At 40.4% G+C, this 22,299-nt stretch overlaps 1 protein-coding gene across 7 annotated transcripts in view; it reads left to right on the forward strand.

The window, feature by feature from the left end:
• The first annotated feature begins 2,874 nt into the window (after window positions 1–2,874).
• Window positions 2,875–22,299, forward strand: part of Mrgn1 (Mahogunin ring finger 1) — a 168,853-nt gene continuing 149,428 nt past the window's right edge. For 6 of the 7 annotated variants that reach the window (XR_011713022.1, XR_011713021.1, XM_071663882.1 and 3 more), the window contains exons 1-2: window positions 2,891–3,044; window positions 17,567–17,685. Coding sequence is in view for 5 of the 7 variants with exons in the window: in XM_071663882.1 (XP_071519983.1) it covers window positions 2,957–3,044; window positions 17,567–17,685 (207 nt within the window). In the remaining 2 variants the exon portion in view is untranslated. Of the gene's footprint in view, window positions 3,045–17,566; window positions 17,686–22,299 lie in introns of all 7 variants that reach the window. The other variant, XM_071663851.1, reaches the window with a different exon arrangement.

The following is a 22,299-nucleotide window of genomic DNA, read 5'->3' on the forward strand; positions in this document are numbered from 1 at the left end:
TGTAGGAAGAGAGGAAAGTGATTGGTTCTCAGGGAATGTTGGTTTGCGGCAGGGGTGCGTGATGTCTCCATAGTTGTTTAATTTGTTTATGGATGGGGTTGTTAGGGAGATGAATGCAAGAGTTTTGGAAAGAGGGACAACTATGCAGTCTATTGTGGATAAGAGAGCTTGGGAAGTGAGTCAGTTGTTGTTCGCTGATGAAACAGCACTGGCGGCTGATTCAGGTGAGAAACTGCAGAAGCTGGTGACTGAGTTTGGTAAAGTGTGTGAAAGAAGAAAGCTGAGAGTAAATGTGAATAAGAGCAAGGTTATTAAGTACAATAGGGTTGAAGAACAAGTCACTTGGGAGGTAAGTTTGAATGGAGAAAAACTGGAGGAAGTGAAGTGTTTTAGATATCTGGGAGTGGATTTGGCAGCAGATGGAATCATGGAAGCGGAAGTGAATCATAGGATGGGGGAGGGGGCGAAAGTTCTGGGAGTGTTGAAAAATGTGTGGAAGTCGAGAACGTTATCTTGGAAAGCAAAAATGGGTATGTTTGAAGGAATAGTGCTTCCAACAATGTTATATGGTTGCGAGGCGTGGGCTATGGATAGAGTTGTGCACAGGAGGGTGGATGTGCTGGAAATGAGATGTTTGAGGACAATATATGGTGTGAGTTGGTTTGATCGAGTAAGTAATGAAAGGGTAAGAGAGATGTGTGGTTGTGAGAGCAGTAGAGGGTGTTTTGAAATGCTTTGGTCACATGGAGAGAATGAATGAGGAAAGATTGACAAAGAGGATATATGTGTTAGAGGTGGAGGGAACGAAGAGAAGTGGGAGACCAAATTGGAGGTGAAAAGATGGAGTGAAAAAGATTTTGAGTGATTGGGGCCTGAACATGCAGGAGGGTGAAAGGCGTGCAAGGAATAGAGTGAATTGGAACGATGTGGTATACCGGGGTCAACGTGCTGTCAGTGGATTGAACCAGGGCATGTGAAGCGTCTGGGGTAAACCATGGAAAGTTTTGTGGGGCCTGGATGTGGAAAGGGAGCTGTGGTTTCGGTGCATTATTACATGACAGCTAGAGACTGAGTGTGAAGGAATGTGGTCTCTGTTGTCTTTTCCTAGCGCTACCTCGTGGACATGAGGGGGGAAGGGGTTGTTATTTCATGTGTGGCGAGGTGGCGATGGAAATGAATAAAGGCAGACTATGAATTATGTACATGTGCATATATGTATATGTCTGTGTGTGTATATATATGTATACGTTGAGATGTATAGGTATGTATATTTACGTGTGTGGACGTGTATGTATATACATGTGTATGTGGGTGGGTTGGGCCATTCTTTCGTCTGTTTCCTTGCCCTACCTCGCTAACGCGGGAGACAGCGACAAAGCAAAATAAAAAAAATAAAGAAAAAAAAGAATATATATATATATATATATATATATATATATATATATATATATATATATATATATATATATATATATATATATATATATAATCCGTCAAGAAGGTATGTTAGCCTGAACAGTCATACTAGTCAATATCATTTGCTTTATTCATATCTTTGACGCATGTTCCCTCCAACTCCCATTAAGGGAATGGCCACAGCAATAAAGCTTCCGCTTATCCCTGTCCTTAAATGGCTACCTTGCATACACCATTCCACACATTCTTCCACCATTTCTCTCCCTCCAATATTCTTCCATACTATTTCCCCAAGTCACAGGTTGTCTTCTGTTGTCTTCCTCTCACACTAACCCTTTTAATGATAGTCATTCATTCTCCTGGTAATCTTGACATCTTGTATTCTTCCCGTGTCCAAACTTTCTTAAAGTATTGTTTTTCACCCATCATTCTAGTCCACAATTCGTCAGACCACACGCCCCTCTCCAACAGCTCATTTCCATAGCCTGGATTCTTGACCTCTTTGACTCATTCCATGTCCATGTTTCAGCTGCATAGTCCAGGATATGGAGAACTAAACTGTCCCTTAATCCCATACTCCCTTCAGTACTTTTATCTCTACCCTTAATTACTTTGTTAACGGACCCAATTACTCCTCTGGACTGTAGTGGTCTCTCCCTTATCTTACTTCCTTCCATATCACCTTTCCCGAGGTAGCTCCTAAATATTTCAGTCTCTCACCTCTCTAGAAAAGTCAGTTTAAAAGTTCTGCAAAGAGGACCTCAGTTGGCGTTTTGAGAAACTGCAAGAGGGTGAGCGTGTTCACCGTGAAAACGACAGAAGTTGTAATGAAAAGACTACAACGGGGCAGAAATAATTCATTTATGGTAAGAAGGTTCAACGATGTAAAAGGGATATGCAGTGTATTCTGGGAGTGGTCGTGGCGGTCAGGGAGTTGTGTGAACAATGCTAACCCACATGTGAAAGCGGATCCCATACTTCCTTTACCGATCAGAAGCGTGGAGAGAAATCATATTTTACCTCCAGTTCTATCTAGTCCGCAGAATATTGATCTGTGATTTCATATGATATGTCTAATTTTGCACTGCTTCAGACGTTCATGTAGAATTCCTCTTGGCATGCTCTTGAAACGCAGTCATCTCTAGCCTTCAAATCTAATATCATCAATCTTATTTCTGAAGTTCAGTGATGAACATAGAAAAAGAAGTGGTGACCAAACTGGAGTCATCCCCCCTGGTTTCTCAATCTCGCAATAAATTTCCATTTCCTTTAGTCTACCTTTATCCCTCTATCCATTCGTTTTCTCTAAAATCGATAAGCAAAACGGTCTGAATTTAGTACTAATTATCATCAATAGATGTCACTAAAGATAAACTCACTCAAAATCTGGTAGCTATTTATATAACTTATCACAAAAATATAAAGGCGAATGTAGTTTCTTACCTTTATTATTATATATTTTGGTTGTAGATTAAGGCCAACCACAACAACGGGGAAGTGACAGATAGGGTTGATGCTTGACACTTAAGCCATTTGCAACATGGGTTCTATAACCAGCAGGCAGAATGCTGGTGTGGAAGAGGTTGATATTGGAGTAAACCATGCATACAGATATCCTCCAAAATCAGGTGAGTAGAAAGATGTTGGACGCACTGCATATATATAACAGGCGCTTACATATTTAACCTGTATGAGTCGTAGGCGTATTTCGGCAGTTTTTTCAATGATGTTTTATGATATTTATGTATTGATTAATTGGACTAACAGTATTTATTGAAAAGATTGGAAGAACTTCATGTAGGGCGCCACTCGTTTTATGGAACTAGACTAGTAATGACATTAGATTCCTTTCACGTCATTGATTTATAGGTATTTTGTCAGACAACGGAATTACGTTTTCTTTTCAATATTTTTTTTTTTACGAAAATGGTACCATTAGAATCTTTACATTTTGTAGACTTGACCTAGGATGTAGGAATACATCTTTTAATCCTCCAATTCCTTCAATGTTGTCCACAGAGATCGGGCTGGGTTTTGAGGTGGAGGTGTATTGTGTGGTAAAGCCACAACATCTGTTGTTCAAAGTGTAAGAAATTGATTGGTTTCACTTTTGTCAAAATCCAACAAAAAAAAATGCATACAGGAGGAAGACCTGTCCACTTGATACCCTTAAAAAAAATGTTTCTCATTTGATATGAAGGACACTAGCCAATGTAAGACTGTAAATTTTATCTTTAGCACTTTGAAAATGTAAGGTTATTTTTTTGATATTTTAATTCACACTATATCATAACCATTATTTAATGTCACTTCTTTGTAGTTCTCCACGCTATTAGATCCTTGTTTATTAGATAAGAAATGATAGTGCTTATGATAAAAATGCACACATATGAATTTATACCAAATGATGATTCCATTAGAGTTAAACTCATGTTCATGACTTGTTATAGTACTTAGCCATGTGATAACTTTAACTCATTATAGTACTTAGTCAAGTGATAACTTTAACTCACACATGATTCATTCCTTCACATACTGGAGAGGGCCTTTGATGCGAGGGACATTTTCAGGTAGAAACACAGAATGCATAAGATATATAACCAAAGCAAGCCTAACGCAGCCTTGTCTATAAACTAATAAATTGCCTATGTGATAACTTTAACTTGCTCATGATTAGATTATTCATGTAATGGGCATGGCTTTCAGGCAGAGGGAAATTTTTGGGAAAAACCAAATGCATAGACTATGCAAGAAAATCAACCTGTAGATATTTTTTAAGAAACAAGTAAAATAACTTTTATGAAAGAAGTTAGGTGCAAATGATCTGTTCAATTTTTCTGTGTTGGTACTAGCAACTGTACTCAGCTCTCTGATTGTAGTTTTTTGTCTTTGTGAAATAATTTTACTCTGTATTTAGTTCACTTTTATTTTTTCACTCTGTCATTGTTATCCTTTACCTTGTGCCATCAGACATTTTGAATGTATTACAAGAACCACATTCAAAGGACATATTTATTTATTTATTTATTATACTTTGTTACAGTCTCCTATGTTAGTGAGGTAGTGCAAGGAAACTGACGAAAGAATGGACCAACCCACCCACATACAAAAGTATATACATACATGTCCACACACACACATACACATACCAATACATTTCCATGTATATATATATATATATATATATATATATATATATATATATATATATATATATATATATATATATCTATACGAGGACTGGTGATTGGGAATACCTGGTTTAAAAAGTGAGATATACATAAGTATACGTATGTAAGTAGGAGAGAGCGTTATTGGATTACGTGTTAATTGACAGGCACGCGAAAGAGAGACTTTTGGATGTTAATGTGCTGAGAGGTGCAACTGGAGGGATGTCTGATCATTATCTTGTGGAGGCGAAGGTGAAGATTTGTATGGGTTTTCAGAAAAGAAGAGAGAATGTTAGGGTGAAGAGGGTGGTGAAAGTAAGTGAGCTTGATAAGGAGACTTGTGTGAGGAAGTACCAGGAGAGACTGAGTACAGAATGGAAAAAGGTGAGAACAAAGGAGGGAAGGGGAGTGGGGGAGGAATGGGATGTATTTAGGGAAGCAGTGATGGCTTGCGCAAAAGATGCTTGTGGCATGAGAAGCGTGGGAGGTGGGTTGATTAGAAAGGGTAGTGAGTGGTGGTATGAAGAAGTAAGATTATTAGTGAAAGAGAAGAGAGAGGCATTTGGACAATTTTTGCAAGGAAAAAATGCAAATGAGTGGGAGATGTATAAAAGAAAGAGGCAGGAGGTCGAGAGAAAGGTGCAAGAGGTGAAAAAGAGGGCAAATGAGAGTTGGGGTGAGAGAGTATCATTAAATTTTAGGGAGAATAAAAAGATGTTTTGGAAGGAGGTAAATAAAGTGCGTAAGACAAGGGAGCAAATGGGAACTTCAGTGAAGGGGGCTAATGGGGAGGTGATAACAAGTAGTGGTGATGTGAGAAGGAGATGGAGTAAGTATTTTGAAGGTTTGTTGAATGTGTTTGATGATAGAGTGGCAGATATAGGGTTTTTTGGTCGAGGTAGTGTGCAAGGTGAGAGGGTTAGGGAAAATGATTTGGTAAACAGAGAATAGGTACTAAAAGCTTTGCGGAAGATGAAAGCCGGCAAAGCAGTAGGTTTGGATGGTATTGCAGTGGAATTTATTAAAAAAGGGGGTGGCAGATATAGGGTTTTTTGGTCGAGGTAGTGTGCAAAGTGAGAGGGTTAGGGAAAATGATTTGGTAAACAGAGAAGAGGTACTAAAAGCTTTGCGGAAGATGAAAAGCCGGCAAAGCAGTAGGTTTGGATGGTATTGCAGTGGAATTTATTAAAAAAGGGGGTGACTATATAAAATGAATAAAATAATATAAAAAATACTTCCCACGTATTCCCTGCGTGTCATAGAAGGTGACTAAAAGGGAAGGGAGCGGGGGGCTGGAAATCCTCCCCTCTCTTTTTTTTTTGTTTAATTTTGCAAAAGAAGGAACAGAGAAGAGGGCCAGGTGAGAATATTCCCTCAAATGCCCAGTCCTCTGTTCTTAACGCTACCTCGCTATCGCGGGAACTGACGTGAGTCAGAGGATCATCTCGTCCCCATCACATCATTCAGAGCGATACCAGTTTGCATCAGCATTCACTCCTGCCTGCAGTAGCATGCTTTCTGACATGTTTCATGAGCTCCTCTTCGCCAACGGAACTACCTTGGCCCACCAGTGATGCTACTACGTTTGTGAATCAAGAACCATTGCAACACAAACCTCGCCAGGTGGTAGAGTGTCCCGCAGTGTATCGAGACAGACTTCCCCAGAACTTTTTTTAAAGGGGAAGTAAATGTTTATAGTTGTGTTACTGGAGTGATAGTTTTCATACATGGTGCTTTGACAAGAAAATAGTGAAATGGAAAAAATGTAGCTGAGACATTGAAGCTTATTGATACAGTGGTTAAATTAATGAGAACTACTATTGACGTTTGTGTAAATAAATTAAACATTTCCTTTCCATAGCCAGAGGTTGAACCATTATGTGACATTCATTTTTTCATTTCATTTCAAGCTAGAAGTTTCAGTTTTCTAAATTGTTTCTTACATTTTTCACATGTATATATATGTATGTGTGTGTGTGTATATGTGCATGTGTGTGTGTATGTGTGTGTATGTGTGTATATATATATGTATATTATCCCTGGGGATAGGGGTGAAAGAATACTTCCCACGCATTCCTCGCGTGTCGTAGAAAGCGACTAGAGGGGACGGGAGCGGGGGGCCAGAAATCCTCCCCTCCTTGTATTTTTTTTAACTTTCTAAAATGGGAAACAGAAGAAGGAGTCACGCGGGGCGTGCTCATCCTCCTCGAAGGCTCAGATTGGGGTGCCTAAATGTGTGTGGATGTAACCAAGATGTGAAAAAAGGAGAGATAGGTAGTATGTTTGAGGAAAGGAACCTGGATGTTTTGGCTCTGAGTGAAACGAAGCTCAAGGGTAAAGGGGAAGAGTGGTTTGGGAATGTCTTGGGAGTAAAGTCAGGTGTTAGTGAGAGGACAAGAGCAAGGGAAGGAGTAGCAGTACTCCTGAAACAGGAGTTGTGGAAGTATGTGATAGAATGTAAGAAAGTAAATTCTCGATTAATATGGGTAAAACTGAAAGTTGATGGAGAGAGATGGGTGATTATTGGTGCATATGCACCTGGGCATGAGAAGAAAGATCATGAGAGGCAAGTGTTTTGGGAGCAGCTGAATGAGTGTGTTAGTGGTTTTGATGCACGAGACTGGGTTATAGTGTTGGGTGATTTGAATGCAAAGGTGAGTAATGTGGCAGTTGAGGGAATAATTGGTATACATGGGGTGTTCAGTGTTGTAAATGGAAATGGTGAAGAGCTTGTAGATTTATGTACTGAAAAAGGACTGATGATTGGGAATACCTGGTTTAAAAAGCGAGATATACATAAGTATACTTATGTAAGTAGGAGAGATGGCCAGAGAGCGTTATTGGATTACGTGTTAATTGACAGGCATGCGAAAGAGAGACTTTTGGATGTTAATGTGCTGAGAGGTGCAACTGATCATTATCTTGTGGAGGCTAAGGTGAAGATTTGTATGGGTTTTCAGAAAAGAAGAGTGAATGTTGGGGTGAAGAGGGTGGTGAGAGTAAGTGAGCTTGGGAAGGAGACTTGTGTGAGGAAGTACCAGGAGAGACTGAGTACAGAATGGAAAAAGGTGAGAACAATGGAAGTAAGGGGAGTGGGGGAGGAATGGGATGTATTTAGGGAATCAGTGATGGATTGCGCAAAAGATGCTTGTGGCATGAGAAGAGTTGGAGGTGGGTTGATTAGAAAGGGTAGTGAGTGGTGGGATGGAGAAGTAAGAGTATTAGTGAAAGAGAAGAGAGAGGCATTTGGACGATTTTTGCAGGGAAAAAATGAAATTGAGTGGGAGACGTATAAAAGAAAGAGACAGGAGGTCAAGAGAAAGGTGCAAGAGGTGAAAAAAAGGGCAAATGAGAGTTGGGGTGAGAGAGTATCATTAAATTTTAGGGAGAATAAAAAGATGTTCTGGAAGGAGGTAAATAAAGTGCGTAAGACAAGGGAGCAAATGGGAACTTCAGTGAAGGGCGCAAATGGGGAGGTGATAACAAGTAGTGGTGATGTGAGAAGGAGATGGAGTGAGTATTTTGAAGGTTTGTTGAATGTGTTTGATGATAGAGTGACAGATATAGGGTGTTTTGGTCGAGGTGGTGTGCAAAGTGCGAGGGTTAGGGAAAATGAGTTGGTAAACAGAGAAGAGGTAGTAAAAGCTTTGCGGAAGATGAAAGCCGGCAAGGCAGCAGGTTTGGATGGTATTGCAGTGGAATTTATTAAAAAAGGGGGTGACTGTATTGTTGACTGGTTGGTAAGGTTATTTAATGTGTGTATGACTCATGGTGAGGTGCCTGAGGATTGGCGGAATGCGTGCATAGTGCCATTGTACAAAGGCAAAGGGGATAAGAGTGAGTGCTCAAATTACAGAGGTATAAGTTTGTTGAGTAATCCTGGCAAATTATATGGGAGGGTATTGATTGAGAGGGTGAAGGCATGTACAGAGCATCAGATTGGGGAAGAGCAGTGTGGTTTCAGAAGTGGTAGAGGATGTGTGGATCAGGTGTTTGCTTTGAAGAATGTATGTGAGAAATACTTAGAAAAGCAAATGGATTTGTATGTAGCATTTATGGATCTGGAGAAGGCATATGATAGAGTTGATAGAGATGCTCTGTGGAAGGTATTAAAAATATATGGTGTGGGAGGCAAGTTGTTAGAAGCAGTGAAAAGTTTTTATCGAGGATGTAAGGCATGTGTACGTGTAGGAAGAGAGGAAAGTGATTGGTTCTCAGTGAATGTAGGTTTGCGGCAGGGGTGTGTGATGTCTCCATGGTTGTTTAATTTGTTTATGGATGGGGTTGTCAGGGAGGTGAATGCAAGAGTTTTGGAAAGAGGGGCAAGTATGAAGTCTGTTGTGGATGAGAGAGCTTGGGAAGTGAGTCAGTTGTTGTTCGCTGATGATACAGCGCTGGTGGCTGATTCATGTGAGAAACTGCAGAAGCTGGTGACTGAGTTTGGTAAAGTGTGTGGAAGAAGAAAGTTAAGAGTAAATGTGAATAAGAGCAAGGTTATTAGGTACAGTAGGGTTGAGGGTCAATTCAATTGGGAGGTGAGTTTGAATGGAGAAAAACTGGAGGAAGTGAAGTGTTTTAGATATCTGGGAGTGGATCTGGCAGCGGATGGAACCATGGAAGCGGAAGTGGATCATAGGGTGGGGGAGGGGGCTGAAAATTCTGGGAGCCTTGAAGAATGTGTGGAAGTCGAGAACATTATCTCGGAAAGCAAAAATGGGTATGTTTGAAGGAATAGTGGTTCCAACAATGTTGTATGGTTGCGAGGCGTGGACTATGGATAGAGTTGTGCGCAGGAGGATGGATGTGCTGGAAATGAGATGTTTGAGGACAATGTGTGGTGTGAGGTGGTTTGATCGAGTAAGTAACGTAAGGGTAAGAGAGATGTGTGGAAATAAAAAGAGCGTGGTTGAGAGAGCAGAAGAGGGTGTTTTGAAATGGTTTGGTCACATGGAGAGAATGAGTGAGGAAAGATTGACCAAGAGGATATATGTGATGGAGGTGGAGGGAACGAGGAGAAGAGGGAGACCAAATTGGAGGTGGAAAGATGGAGTGAAAAAGATTTTGTGTGATCGGGGCCTGAACATGCAGGAGGGTGAAAGGAGGGCAAGGAATAGAGTGAATTGGAGCGATGTGGTATACCGGGGTTGACGTGCTGTCAGTGGATTGAATCAAGGCATGTGTATGGGGGTGGGTTGGGCCATTTCTTTCGTCTGTTTCCTTGCACTACCTCGCAAACGCGGGAGACAGCGCAAAAAAAAAAAACAAAAAAAAAAACATATATATATATATATATATATATATATAATATATATATATATATATATATATATATATATATATATATATATTTATATATATATATATATATATATATATATATATATCTAATACACACATATATATATATATATATGTATATATATATTAATAGAGTTGTGCGCAGGAGGATGGATGTGCTGGAAATGAGATGTTTGAGGACAGTGTGTGGTGTGAGGTGGTTTGATCGAGTAAGTAACGTAAGGGTAAGAGAGATGTGTGGAAATAAAAAGAGTGTGGTTGAGAGAACAGAAGAGGGTGTTTTGAAATGGTTTGGGCACATGGAGAGAATGAGTGAGGAAAGATTGACCAAGAGGATATATGTGTCGCAGGTGGAGGGAACGAGGAGAAGTGGGAGACCAAATTGGAGGTGGAAAGATGGAGTGAAAAAGATTTTGTGTGATCTCGGCCTAAACGTGCAGGAGGGTGAAAGGAGGGCAAGGAATAGAGTGAATTGGATCGATGTGGTATACCGGGGTTGACGTGCTGTCAGTGGATTGAATCAGGGCATGTGAAGCGTCTGGGGTAAACCATGGAAAGCTGTGTAGGTATGTATATTTGCGTGTGTGGACGTATGTATATACATGTGTATGGGTGTGGGTTGGGCCATTTCTTTCGTCTGTTTCCTTGCGCTACCTCGCAAATGCGGGAGACAGCGACAAAGCAAAAAAAAAAAAAAATATATATATATATATATATATATATATATATATATATATATATATATATATATATATATATATATATATATATATATATTTTTATTATCTAATTATTTTGCTTTGTCGCTATCTCCCACATTAGCGAGGTAGCGCACAGAAACAGACGAAAGAATGGCCCAACCCACCCACATACACATGTATATACATACACGTCCACAAACGCAAATACACATACCTATAAATCTCATAAGGGTATTGATTGAGAGGGTGAAGGCATGTACAGAGCATCAGATTGGGGAAGAGCAGTGTGGTTTCAGAAGTGGTAGAGGATGTGTGGATCAGGTGTTTGCTTTGAAGAATGTATGTGAGAAATACTTAGAAAAGCAAATGGATTTGTATGTAGCATTTATGGATCTGGAGAAGGCATATGATAGAGTTGATAGAGATGCTCTGTGGAAGGTATTAAAAATATATGGTGTGGGAGGCAAGTTGTTAGAAGCAGTGAAAAGTTTTTATCGAGGATGTAAGGCATGTGTACGTGTAGGAAGAGAGGAAAGTGATTGGTTCTCAGTGAATGTAGGTTTGCGGCAGGGATGTGTGATGTCTCCATGGTTGTTTAATTTGTTTATGGATGGGGTTGTCAGGGAGGTGAATGCAAGAGTTTTGGAAAGAGGGGCAAGTATGAAGTCTGTTGTGGATGAGAGAGCTTGGGAAGTGAGTCAGTTGTTGTTCGCTGATGATACAGCGCTGGTGGCTGATTCATGTGAGAAACTGCAGAAGCTGGTGACTGAGTTTGGTAAAGTGTGTGAAGAAGAAAGTTAAGAGTAAATGTGAATAAGAGCAAGGTTATTAGGTACAGTAGGGTTGAGGGTCAATTCAATTGGGAGGTGAGTTTGAATGGAGAAAAACTGGAGGAAGTGAAGTGTTTTAGATATCTGGGAGTGGATCTGGCAGCGGATGGAACCATGGAAGCGGAAGTGGATCATAGGGTGGGGGAGGGGGTGAAAATTCTGGGAGCCTTGAAGAATGTGTGGAAGTCGAGAACATTATCTCAGGAAAGCAAAAATGGGTATGTTTGAAGGAATAGTGGTTCCAACAATGTTGTATGGTTGCGAGGCGTGGACTATGGATAGAGTTGTGCGCAGGAGGATGGATGTGCTGGAAATGAGATGTTTGAGGACAATGTGTGGTGTGAGGTGGTTTGATCGAGTAAGTAACGTAAGGGTAAGAGAGATGTGTGGAAATAAAAAGAGCGTGGTTGAGAGAGCAGAAGAGGGTGTTTTGAAATGGTTTGGTCACATGGAGAGAATGAGTGAGGAAAGATTGACCAAGAGGATATATGTGATGGAGGTGGAGGGAACGAGGAGAAGAGGGAGACCAAATTGGAGGTGGAAAGATGGAGTGAAAAAGATTTTGTGTGATCGGGGCCTGAACATGCAGGAGGGTGAAAGGAGGGCAAGGAATAGAGTGAATTGGAGCGATGTGGTATACCGGGGTTGACGTGCTGTCAGTGGATTGAATCAAGGCATGTGTATGGGGGTGGGTTGGGCCATTTCTTTCGTCTGTTTCCTTGCACTACCTCGCAAACGCGGGAGACAGCGCAAAAAAAAAAAAAAAAAAAAAATATATATATATATATATATATATATATATATATATATATCTAATACACACATATATATATATATATATGTATATATATATATTAATAGAGTTGTGCGCAGGAGGATGGATGTGCTGGAAATGAGATGTTTGAGGACAGTGTGTGGTGTGAGGTGGTTTGATCGAGTAAGTAACGTAAGGGTAAGAGAGATGTGTGGAAATAAAAAGAGTGTGGTTGAGAGAACAGAAGAGGGTGTTTTGAAATGGTTTGGGCACATGGAGAGAATGAGTGAGGAAAGATTGACCAAGAGGATATATGTGTCGCAGGTGGAGGGAACGAGGAGAAGTGGGAGACCAAATTGGAGGTGGAAAGATGGAGTGAAAAAGATTTTGTGTGATCTCGGCCTGAACGTGCAGGAGGGTGAAAGGAGGGCAAGGAATAGAGTGAATTGGATCGATGTGGTATACCGGGGTTGACGTGCTGTCAGTGGATTGAATTGGGGCATGTGAAGCGTCTGGGGTAAACCATGGAAAGCTGTGTAGGTATGTATATTTGCGTGTGTGGACGTATGTATATACATGTGTATGGGTGTGGGTTGGGCCATTTCTTTCGTCTGTTTCCTTGCGCTACCTTGCAAACGCGGGAGACAGCGACAAAGCAAAAAAAAAAAAAAATATATATATATATATATATATATATATATATATATATATATATATATATATATATATATATATATATATATATATATATATATATTTTTATTATCTAATTATTTTGCTTTGTCGCTATCTCCCACATTAGCGAGGTAGCGCACAGAAACAGACGAAAGAATGGCCCAACCCACCCACATACACATGTATATACATACACGTCCACAAACGCAAATACACATACCTATAAATCTCATAAGGGTATTGATTGAGAGGGTGAAGGCATGTACAGAGCATCAGATTGGGGAAGAGCAGTGTGGTTTCAGAAGTGGTAGAGGATGTGTGGATCAGGTGTTTGCTTTGAAGAATGTATGTGAGAAATACTTAGAAAAGCAAATGGATTTGTATGTAGCATTTATGGATCTGGAGAAGGCATATGATAGAGTTGATAGAGATGCTCTGTGGAAGGTATTAAAAATATATGGTGTGGGTGGCAAGTTGTTAGAAGCAGTGAAAAGTTTTTATTGAGGATGTAAGGCATGTGTACGTGTAGGAAGAGAGGAAAGTGATTGGTTCTCATTAAATGTAGGTTTGCGGCAGGGGTGTGTGATGTCTCCATGGTTGTTTAATTTGTTTATGGATGGGATTGTTAGGGAGGTGAATGCAAGAGTTTTGGAAAAAGGGGCAAAAATGAAGTCTGTTGTGGATGAGAGAGCTTAGGAAGTGAGTCAATTGTTGTTTGCTGATGATACAGCACTGGTGGCTGATTCATGTGAGAAACTGCAGAAGCTGGTGACTGAGTTTGGTAAAGTGTGTGAAAGAAGAAAGTTAAGAGTAAATGTGAATAAGAGCAAGGTTATTAGGTACAGTAGGGTTGAGGGTCAAGTCAATTGGGAGGTAAGTTTGAATGGAGAAAAACTGGAGGAAGTAAAGTGTTTTAGATATCTGGGAGTGGATCTGGCAGCGGATGGAACCATGGAAGTGGAAGTGAATCATAGGGTGGGGGAGGGGGCGAAAATCCTGGGAGCCTTGAAGAATGTGTGGAAGTCGAGAACATTATCTCAGGAAGCAAAAATGGGTATGTTTGAAGGAATAGTGGTTCCAACAATGTTGTATGGTTGCGAGGCGTGGGCTATGGATAGAGTTGTGCACAGGAGGGTGGATGTGCTGGAAATGAGATGTTTGAGGACAATGTGTGGTGTGAGGTGGTTTGATCAAGTAAGTAATGTAAGGGTAAGAGAGATGTGTGGAAATAAAAAGAGCATGGCTGAGAGAGCAGAAGAGGGTGTTTTGAAATGGTTTGGGCACATGGAGAGAATGAGTGAGGAAAGATTGACCAAGAGGATATATGTGTCGGAGGTGGAGGGAACGAGGAGAAGTGGGAGACCAAATTGGAGGTGGAAAGATGGAGTGAAAAAGATTTTGTGTGATCGGGGCCTGAACATGCAGGAGGGTGAAAGGAGGGCAAGGAATAGAGTGAATTGGATCGATGTGGTATACCGGGGTTGACGTGCTGTCAGTGGATTGAATCAGGGCATGTGAAGCGTATGGGGTAAACCATGGAAAGTTGTGTGGGGCCTGGATGTGGAAAGGGAGCTGTGGTTTCGGGCATTATTGCGTGACAGCCAGAGACTGAGTGTGAACGAATGGGGCCTTTGTTGTCTTTTCCTAGTGCTACCTCACACACATGAGGGGGCAGGGGTATGGTATTCCATGTGTGGCGAGGTGGCGATGGGAATGAATAAAGGCAGACAGTGTGAATTGTGTGCATGGGTATATATGTATGTGTCTGTGTGTGTATATATATGTGTACATTGAGATGAATAGGTATGTATATTTGCGTGTGTGGACGTGTATGTATATACATTGTGTATGGGGGTGGGTTGGGCCATTTCTTTCGTCTGTTTCCTTGCGCTACCTTGCAAACGCGGGAGACCGACAAAGCAAAATAATAATAATAGTAATAATAATAATAATAATAATGATAATAATATATATATATATATATATATATATATATATATATATATATATATATATATATATATATATATATATATATATATATCAGTTTATACATACTTATACACACACTCGTACATATATTCATACTTGCACATATTCATACTTGATGCGTTCTTCCATTCCTGTTGCTTCCCCGCCACACAGTAAATAGCATCCCCCCTCTTCAGTGAGGTAGTGCCAGGAAAATACAAAAAGGCCACATTCATTTACACTCAGTCTCTAGCTGTCATGTGTAATGCATGAAAACCACAGTTGACCTTTCCATATCCAGGCCCCACAGACCTTTCCATGGCTTACCTAAGATGCTTCACATACTCTGGTTCAGTCCATTGATAGCACATCGACCCTGGTATACCACATTGTTCCAAATCAATCTATTCCTTGCACTCCTTTCACCCTCCTGTATATTCAGGCCCCAATTGCTCAAAATCTTTTTCACTCCGTCCTTCCATCTCCAGTTTGGCCTCCTGCTTCTCTTTGTTTCCTCTACCACTGAAACATATATCCTCTTTGTCAATCTTTTGTTGCTCATTTCTCCATGTGTCCAAACCATTTCAACACAACCTCTTCTGCTCTCTCAAAATTGTTTCCGGTTTGTGGTGTTCGGGTTTGGGACCATGCAGCCATAAGATTTTATGTGGACAGACAGGTTGCTAGACTTGAACACCATAAACCAGAAACACATGTGTACCAATGGAGTCTTAACTCCACCTCTCTTAGTTCAATAAGTCTTAGTAGCAGTTTGGTTTCCCTGTGTGCACAGTATTAATCATGTCACTTTTTTCAAGTCTTAGTAGCAGTTTGGTTGCCCTGTCTGCACATTATTAATCATGTCACATTTTTTCTCTCTCTATGGAGACGTGTCAGACTGTGCCGACATGAGTCAGGTGGGCCTGAGTTTACGTAAGCATTTTGTCTTCCTAATTCTGTCAGTTCCCTGATGAAGACTTGTCGAAATGTGAGAATATGATTCGAGTTCCAGGACAGTGTTTCCTTTCACCTCTCCTCCAATCTACATTCAAGATGGACTTTGATATTCAACAATGTTTAAAAATTCAAACTCCTCTTCACCTCATCACTGCCTCTTATCACTTCCCAATTTGCCCCCTTCATCAGTGTTCTTATTTTTCTGTTTTTTCTCATGCTGTTCACCTCCAACCAAAACCATCTTATTCTTCCTGAGCTGTTCACCTCCAACCAAAACCATCTTATTCCTCCTGAAGTTTGCTGATACTCACTCACCCCAACTCTCATTTGTCCTCATTTTTGATCCCTACACCTTCCTGTTGGCCTCCTGCCAGTTTCTCTTGTACATCTTCCAGTTACTTGCACTCCCTCCCAGTAAGTACTGCCCATACACTTCTCTTTCCTCTGTTACCCTTCTGCATGCCACACACTTCTCTCTCACATGTCAGCAATACTTCCCTAAATACCTCCCATTTCTCAACAACTTATCTTGTTATTTCTAGAGCTTTGGAGAAATGGTTTATTCAAGCTTTATTTTTCATGTGTGGACTTTCCATTAATAACTGGGTCAGTGTTGCCTAAGATTATGCAGGGGTCAACTGCTTTCAAGTGGACCATGTCATTAGGAGTGAATCCTCATATGGATCTCTGCCACATAGATTGGTCTTTTCTTACATTTTGCTACTCCATCTTTTAATTCAAACACAGTACGGGTCAGTACCATGATCTTAGTTTGGATTCATTAATTCTAGTGATCTTTTTTCTTGTATAGATAACTTGGATATGATTAACTGGCTAATTTTTAAGGTTTGGTTATTCTAGAAGCCCTGGAGTAGATTGAAAACATTCCTGGGCAAGGGAGTTTATGTCATTGTGCTAGTTCTCTCGTAAGGTTCTTTTTACTCATAGAGAGTCATCACCATTGAAAAGGGATACAGCTTCAACTTTAGATTTTGGAATCTGTTCAGACAATATGGGTTAGTTTGATAATTTTTTCTGCTATCATAGGGTATTATGAATCATCTCTTACATATGGGAGTAGTATATAGAGTTTTTCTCAAGTTTTTCTCATGACAAGAATGCTGTAGTACTAGGACCATTACAGCTTCATGAAGAGTGCTTTATTGGAGCTTTTGGTTATAATACTTGATATTGTTTTTTAGCCATATGTGAAGTAGATTTAGATCTTTTTTTTCCAGGGTAGCTTGTACCTTTTTTGCCACCGCCTAAACTGGACTTGTCGAAGGTACTACATCTTTAGCAATTTTCATATTATGGGCAATTAGTATGAAACTTTTGTTGTAGAATTCTGATTCTTCTCTCTCTTGGATCAGGAAGAAAAGTTGTTGATATTTGCATGATTCTACATGTATAGAATTTATATTTGTTGGAAGATCACCCTGTTTGTTACGATTCATGCAGTCAAATTTCATACCAAATGAGAGTGGTACATTTAGGAATAATTCTTTTCATTGCAGTTCTTGAGAAATTTCTCCATCAAAGCATCATTTTCTTTTTCTAGTGAAAATATTCAAGAGTTTGTTGATCTCACGAAAATTTACATACACTTTAAGTCTGGTTATATATATTCCTGTAAGCCTTTATCACCAAGGAGAAATGTGGATGGATTTAGAATTTGCATGCTCATGCAGGTCTGCCTTTAGTTGTTTTTCATTTTTCATTTGATAAAACCTGTATTTATATTAATTTTGTTGCCATGATATATTCATATACTGTGTATTTTACTATCTTCAGGAAATTACTTCAGCAGTCATTTCATCATGGGAGGGGAACGATTTGATACAGCTCAACCAGAGATGTATCTCTTTGGTGAGAACATGGATGTCAACTTTTTGGGATCACGTCCTGCACCTGTAAGTTGATAGTGTCTGACAGTGCTAAGATTTTGTTTTTTGAAATAAAACCATTGTCTTTAATTTTCTCATGCCGTACACTGTTCATTCATACAAAGTTGAAGTATTTAAGATATTTCTTCATTGACCAAAGAATCAAACAAATGAGATATATTTAGAAGTAGCTCTCCATAAGACTTCCTGAGCAGGAATAGGGACATAACCATTGTAAGATAGCCTTCCAGTGGTTCACTGAAAATTATTGCCTGTTCAGTTATGATAATTTTTGTCTACTTTGTTACAAGGATGCAAAGAAATAAGATGTGCAAAAGATGGGCATGAGAAAGGTGGGAGATGGGCAGATTAGAATGGGTAGTGAGTGGTGGGATGAAGAAGTAAGGTTGTTAGTGAAAAAGAAGAGAGAGGCGTTTGGATGATTCTTGCAGGGAAGTAGTGTAAATTACTGGGAGATGTATAAAAGAAAGTGTCAGGAGGTCAAGAGAAAGGTGCAAGAGGTGAAAGAGAGGGCAAATGAGAGTTGGGGTGAGAGAGCATCATTAAATTTTAGGAAGAATAAAAAGATGTTTTGGAAGGAGGTAAATAAAGTGCATAAGACAAGAAAACAAATGGGAATTTTGGTGAAGGGGAGGGAACAACAAGTAATGATGAAGTGAGAAGGAGATGGAGTGAGTATTTTCAAGGTTTGTTGAATTTGTTTGATGATAGAATGGCTGATACAGGGTGTTTTGGTTGGTATGTGAGTGAGAGAATCAGGGAGAATGGCTTAGTAAACAGAGAAGAGATAGTGAAGGCTGCAGAAGATGAAAGCTGGCAAGGCAGTGGTTTTGGATGGTATTGTAGTGGAATTTATTAAAAAAGGGGGTGACTGTGTTGTTGATTGGTTGGTAAGGATATTCATTGTATGTATGGTCATGATGAAGTGCCTGAGGATTGATGGAATGCATGCATAGTGCCATTGTACAAAGGGAAAGGGGTTAAAGATGGGTGTTCAACTTGCAGAGGCATAAGTTTGTCGAGTATTCCTGGGAAATTATATGGGATGGTATTGATTGAGAGGGTAGAGGCAAGTACAGAGCATCAGATTGGGGAAGAGCAGTGTGGTTTCAGAAGTGGTAGAAGCTATGTGGGTTAGGTGTTTGCTTTGAAGAATGTATATGAGAAATACTTAGAAAAACAAATGGACTTTTATGTAACTTTTATGGATCTGGAGAAGGCATGTGATAGGGTTGATAGAGATGCTTTGTGGAAAGTTTTAAGAATATATGGTGTGGGAGGTAAGTTGTTAGGAGCAGTGAAAAGTTTTTACCAAGGATATAAGGCATGTGTACAAGTCGGAAGAGTGGAAAGTGATTGGTTCCCAGTGAATGTCGGTTTGCGGCAGGGGTGCATGATTTCTCTACGGTTGTTTGATTTGTTTATGGATGGAGTTGTTAGGGAGGTGAATGCAAGGGTTTTGGAGAGAGGGGCAAGTAGCGGTCTGTTCTGGATGATTGGGCTTGGGAAATGAGTCAGTTGTTGTTCGCTAATGATACAGCGCTGGTGTCTGATTGGGGTGAGAAACTGCAGAGGTTGGTGACTGAGTTTAGTAAAGTGTGTGAAGGGAGAAAGTTGAGAGTAAATGTGAATAAGAGCAAGGTTATTAGGTGCAGTAGGGTTGAGAGGCTAGTTAATTGAGAGTGTAGTTTGAATGAAGAAAAACTGGAGGAAGTGAAGTGTTTTGGATATCTAGGACTGGACTTAGCAGCAGATGGAACCATGGAAGTGGAAGAGAGTCACAGGGTAGGGGAGGGGAGTGAAGGTTCTAGGAGCATTGGAGAATGTGTGGGAGGTGAGAACGTTATCTTTGAGAGCAAAAAGGGGTTTGTTTGAAGGAATAGTGGTTCCAACAATGTTATACGGTTGCAAGGCATGGGCTATAGATAGGGTTGTGCGGAGGAGGGTGGATGTGTTGGAAATGAAAGTTTGAGGACAGTATGTGGTGTTAGGTGGTTTGATCAAGTAAGTAATGAAAGGGCAAGAGAGATGTGTGGTAATAAAATGAGTGGCTGAGAGAGCAGAAGAAGGTGTGTTGAAATGGTTTGGACACATGGAAAGAATGAGTGAGGAAAGATTGGCAATGAGAATGTATGTGTCAGAGGTGGAGGGAAGAAGGAGAAGCGGGAGACCAAATTGGAGGTGGAAGGATGGAGTGAAAAAGATTTTGAGCGATCAGGGCCTGAACATACAGGAGGGTGAAAGGTGTGCAAGGAATAGAGTGAATTGGAATGATGTGGTATACCGGGGTTGATGTGCTGTCTATGGATTTAACCAGGGCATGTGAGAAATACTTAAAAAACAGATAAATTTGTATGTTGCATTTATGGATTTGGAGAAGGCAAATGATAGAGATAGAGATGCTTTGTGGAAGGTTTTAAGTGTATATGGTGTGGTAGGTAAGTTGCTAGAAGCAGTGAAAAGTTTTTCCCAAGGATGTAAGGCATGTGTACGAGTAGGAAGAGAGGAAAGTGATTGGTTCCCAGTGAATGTTGGTTTATGGCTGGGGTGTGTGATGTCTCAATGGTTGTTTGATTTGTTTATGGAAGGGGTTGTTAGGGAGGTGAATGCAAGAGTTTTATAAAGAAGGGCAAGTATGCAGTCTGTTGTGGATGAGAGGGCTTGGGAAGCAAGTCGGTTGTTGTTCGCTGATTTTACACCACTGGTAGCTGATTCAGGTGAGAAAATGCAGAAGTTGGTGACAGTTTGGTAAAGTGTGTGAAAGGAAAAGTTGAGGGTAAATGTGAATGAGAGCAAGGTTATTAGGTTCATTAGGGTTGAGGAACAAGTTAATTGGGAGGTAAGTTTGGATGGAGAAAAACTGGAGGAAGTGAAGTGTTTTAGATATCTGGGAGTGGACTTAGCATCGGATGGAAACATGGATATATATATATTTAGAAGGCAACTAAATGGGGCGGGAGCAGGGGGGACTGGAAACCCCCCTGCTTGTATTCAAATCTATAAAAGGGGAAACTGAAGAACGAGTCATGTGGGGAGTGCTCATCCTACTTGAAGGTTCAGATTGGGGTGTCTAGATGTGTGTGGATGTAACCAAGATGAGAAAAAAGGAGATATATGTAGTATGTTTGAGGAAAGGCATCTGGATGTTTTAGTTTGAGTGAAATGAAGCTCAAGGTTGTTGGGGAAGAGCAGTTTGGGAATGTCTTGGGGGTATAGTCAGGGTTAAGTGAGAGGACAAGAGCAAAGGAAGGAGTAGCACTCTCTTGAAGCAGGAGTTGTGGGAATATGTGATAGAATGTAAGAAAGTAGACTCTAGATGATGTGGGTAAAACTGAAAGTGGAACGAGAGAGATGGTTGATTATTGGTGCCTATGCACCTGGTCATGAGAAGAAAGATCATAAGTGGCAAGTGTTTTGGGAGCAGCTGAGTGAGTGTGTTAGCAGCTTTGATGCACAAGACGGAGTCATAGTGATGGGTGATTTGAATGCAAAGGTGAGTAATGTGGCAGTTCAGGGTATAGTTGGTTTACATAGGGTGATCAGGGTTGTAAATGGAAATGGTGAAGAGCTTGTGGATTTATGTGCTGAAAAAGGACCGGTGATTGGGAATACCTGGTTTGAAAAGATATATATATATAATATATATATATATATATATATATATATATATATATATATATATATATATATATATATATATATTTATTTATTTATATTTATTATACTTTGTCGCTGTCTCCCGCGTTTGCGAGGTAGCGCAAGGAAACAGACGAAAGAAATGGCCCAACCCCCCCCCATACACATGTATATACATACGTCCACACACGCAAATATACATACCTACACAGCTTTCCATGGTTTACCCCAGACGCTTCACATGCCTTGGTTCAATCCACTGACAGCACGTCAACCCCGGTATACCTCATCGCTCCAATTCACTCTATTCCTTGCCCTCCTTTCACCCTCCTGCATGTTCAGGCCCTGATCACACAAAATCTTTTTCACTCCATCCTTCCACCTCCAATTTGGTCTCCCTCTTCTCCTCGTTCCCTCCACCTCCGACACATATATCCTCTTGGTCAATCTTTCCTCACTCATTCTCTCCATGTGCCCAAACCACTTCAAAACACCCTCTTCTGCTCTCTCAACCACGCTCTTTTTATTTCCACACATCTCTCTTACCCTTACGTTACTCACTCGATCAAACCACCTCACACCACACATTGTCCTCAAACATCTCATTTCCAGCACATCCATCCTCCTGCGCACAACTCTATCCATAGCCCACGCCTCGCAACCATACAACATTGTTGGAACCACTATTCCTTCAAACATACCCATTTTTGCTTTCCAAGATAATGTTCTCGACTTCCACACATTCTTCAAGGCCCCCAGAATTTTCGCCCCCTCCCCCACCCTATGATAAACTTCCGCTTCCATGGTTCCATCCGCTGCCAGATCCACTCCCAGATATCTAAAACACTTCACTTCCTCCAGTTTTTCTCCATTCAAACTCACCTCCCAATTGACTTGACCCTCAACCCTACTGTACCTAATAACCTTGCTCTTATTCACATTTACTCTTAACTTTCTTCTTCCACACACTTTACCAAACTCAGT

The sequence above is a fragment of the Panulirus ornatus genome, chromosome 1 (genome assembly GCF_036320965.1).
Source record: "Panulirus ornatus isolate Po-2019 chromosome 1, ASM3632096v1, whole genome shotgun sequence".
Taxonomy (NCBI): Eukaryota; Metazoa; Arthropoda; class Malacostraca; order Decapoda; family Palinuridae; genus Panulirus; species Panulirus ornatus.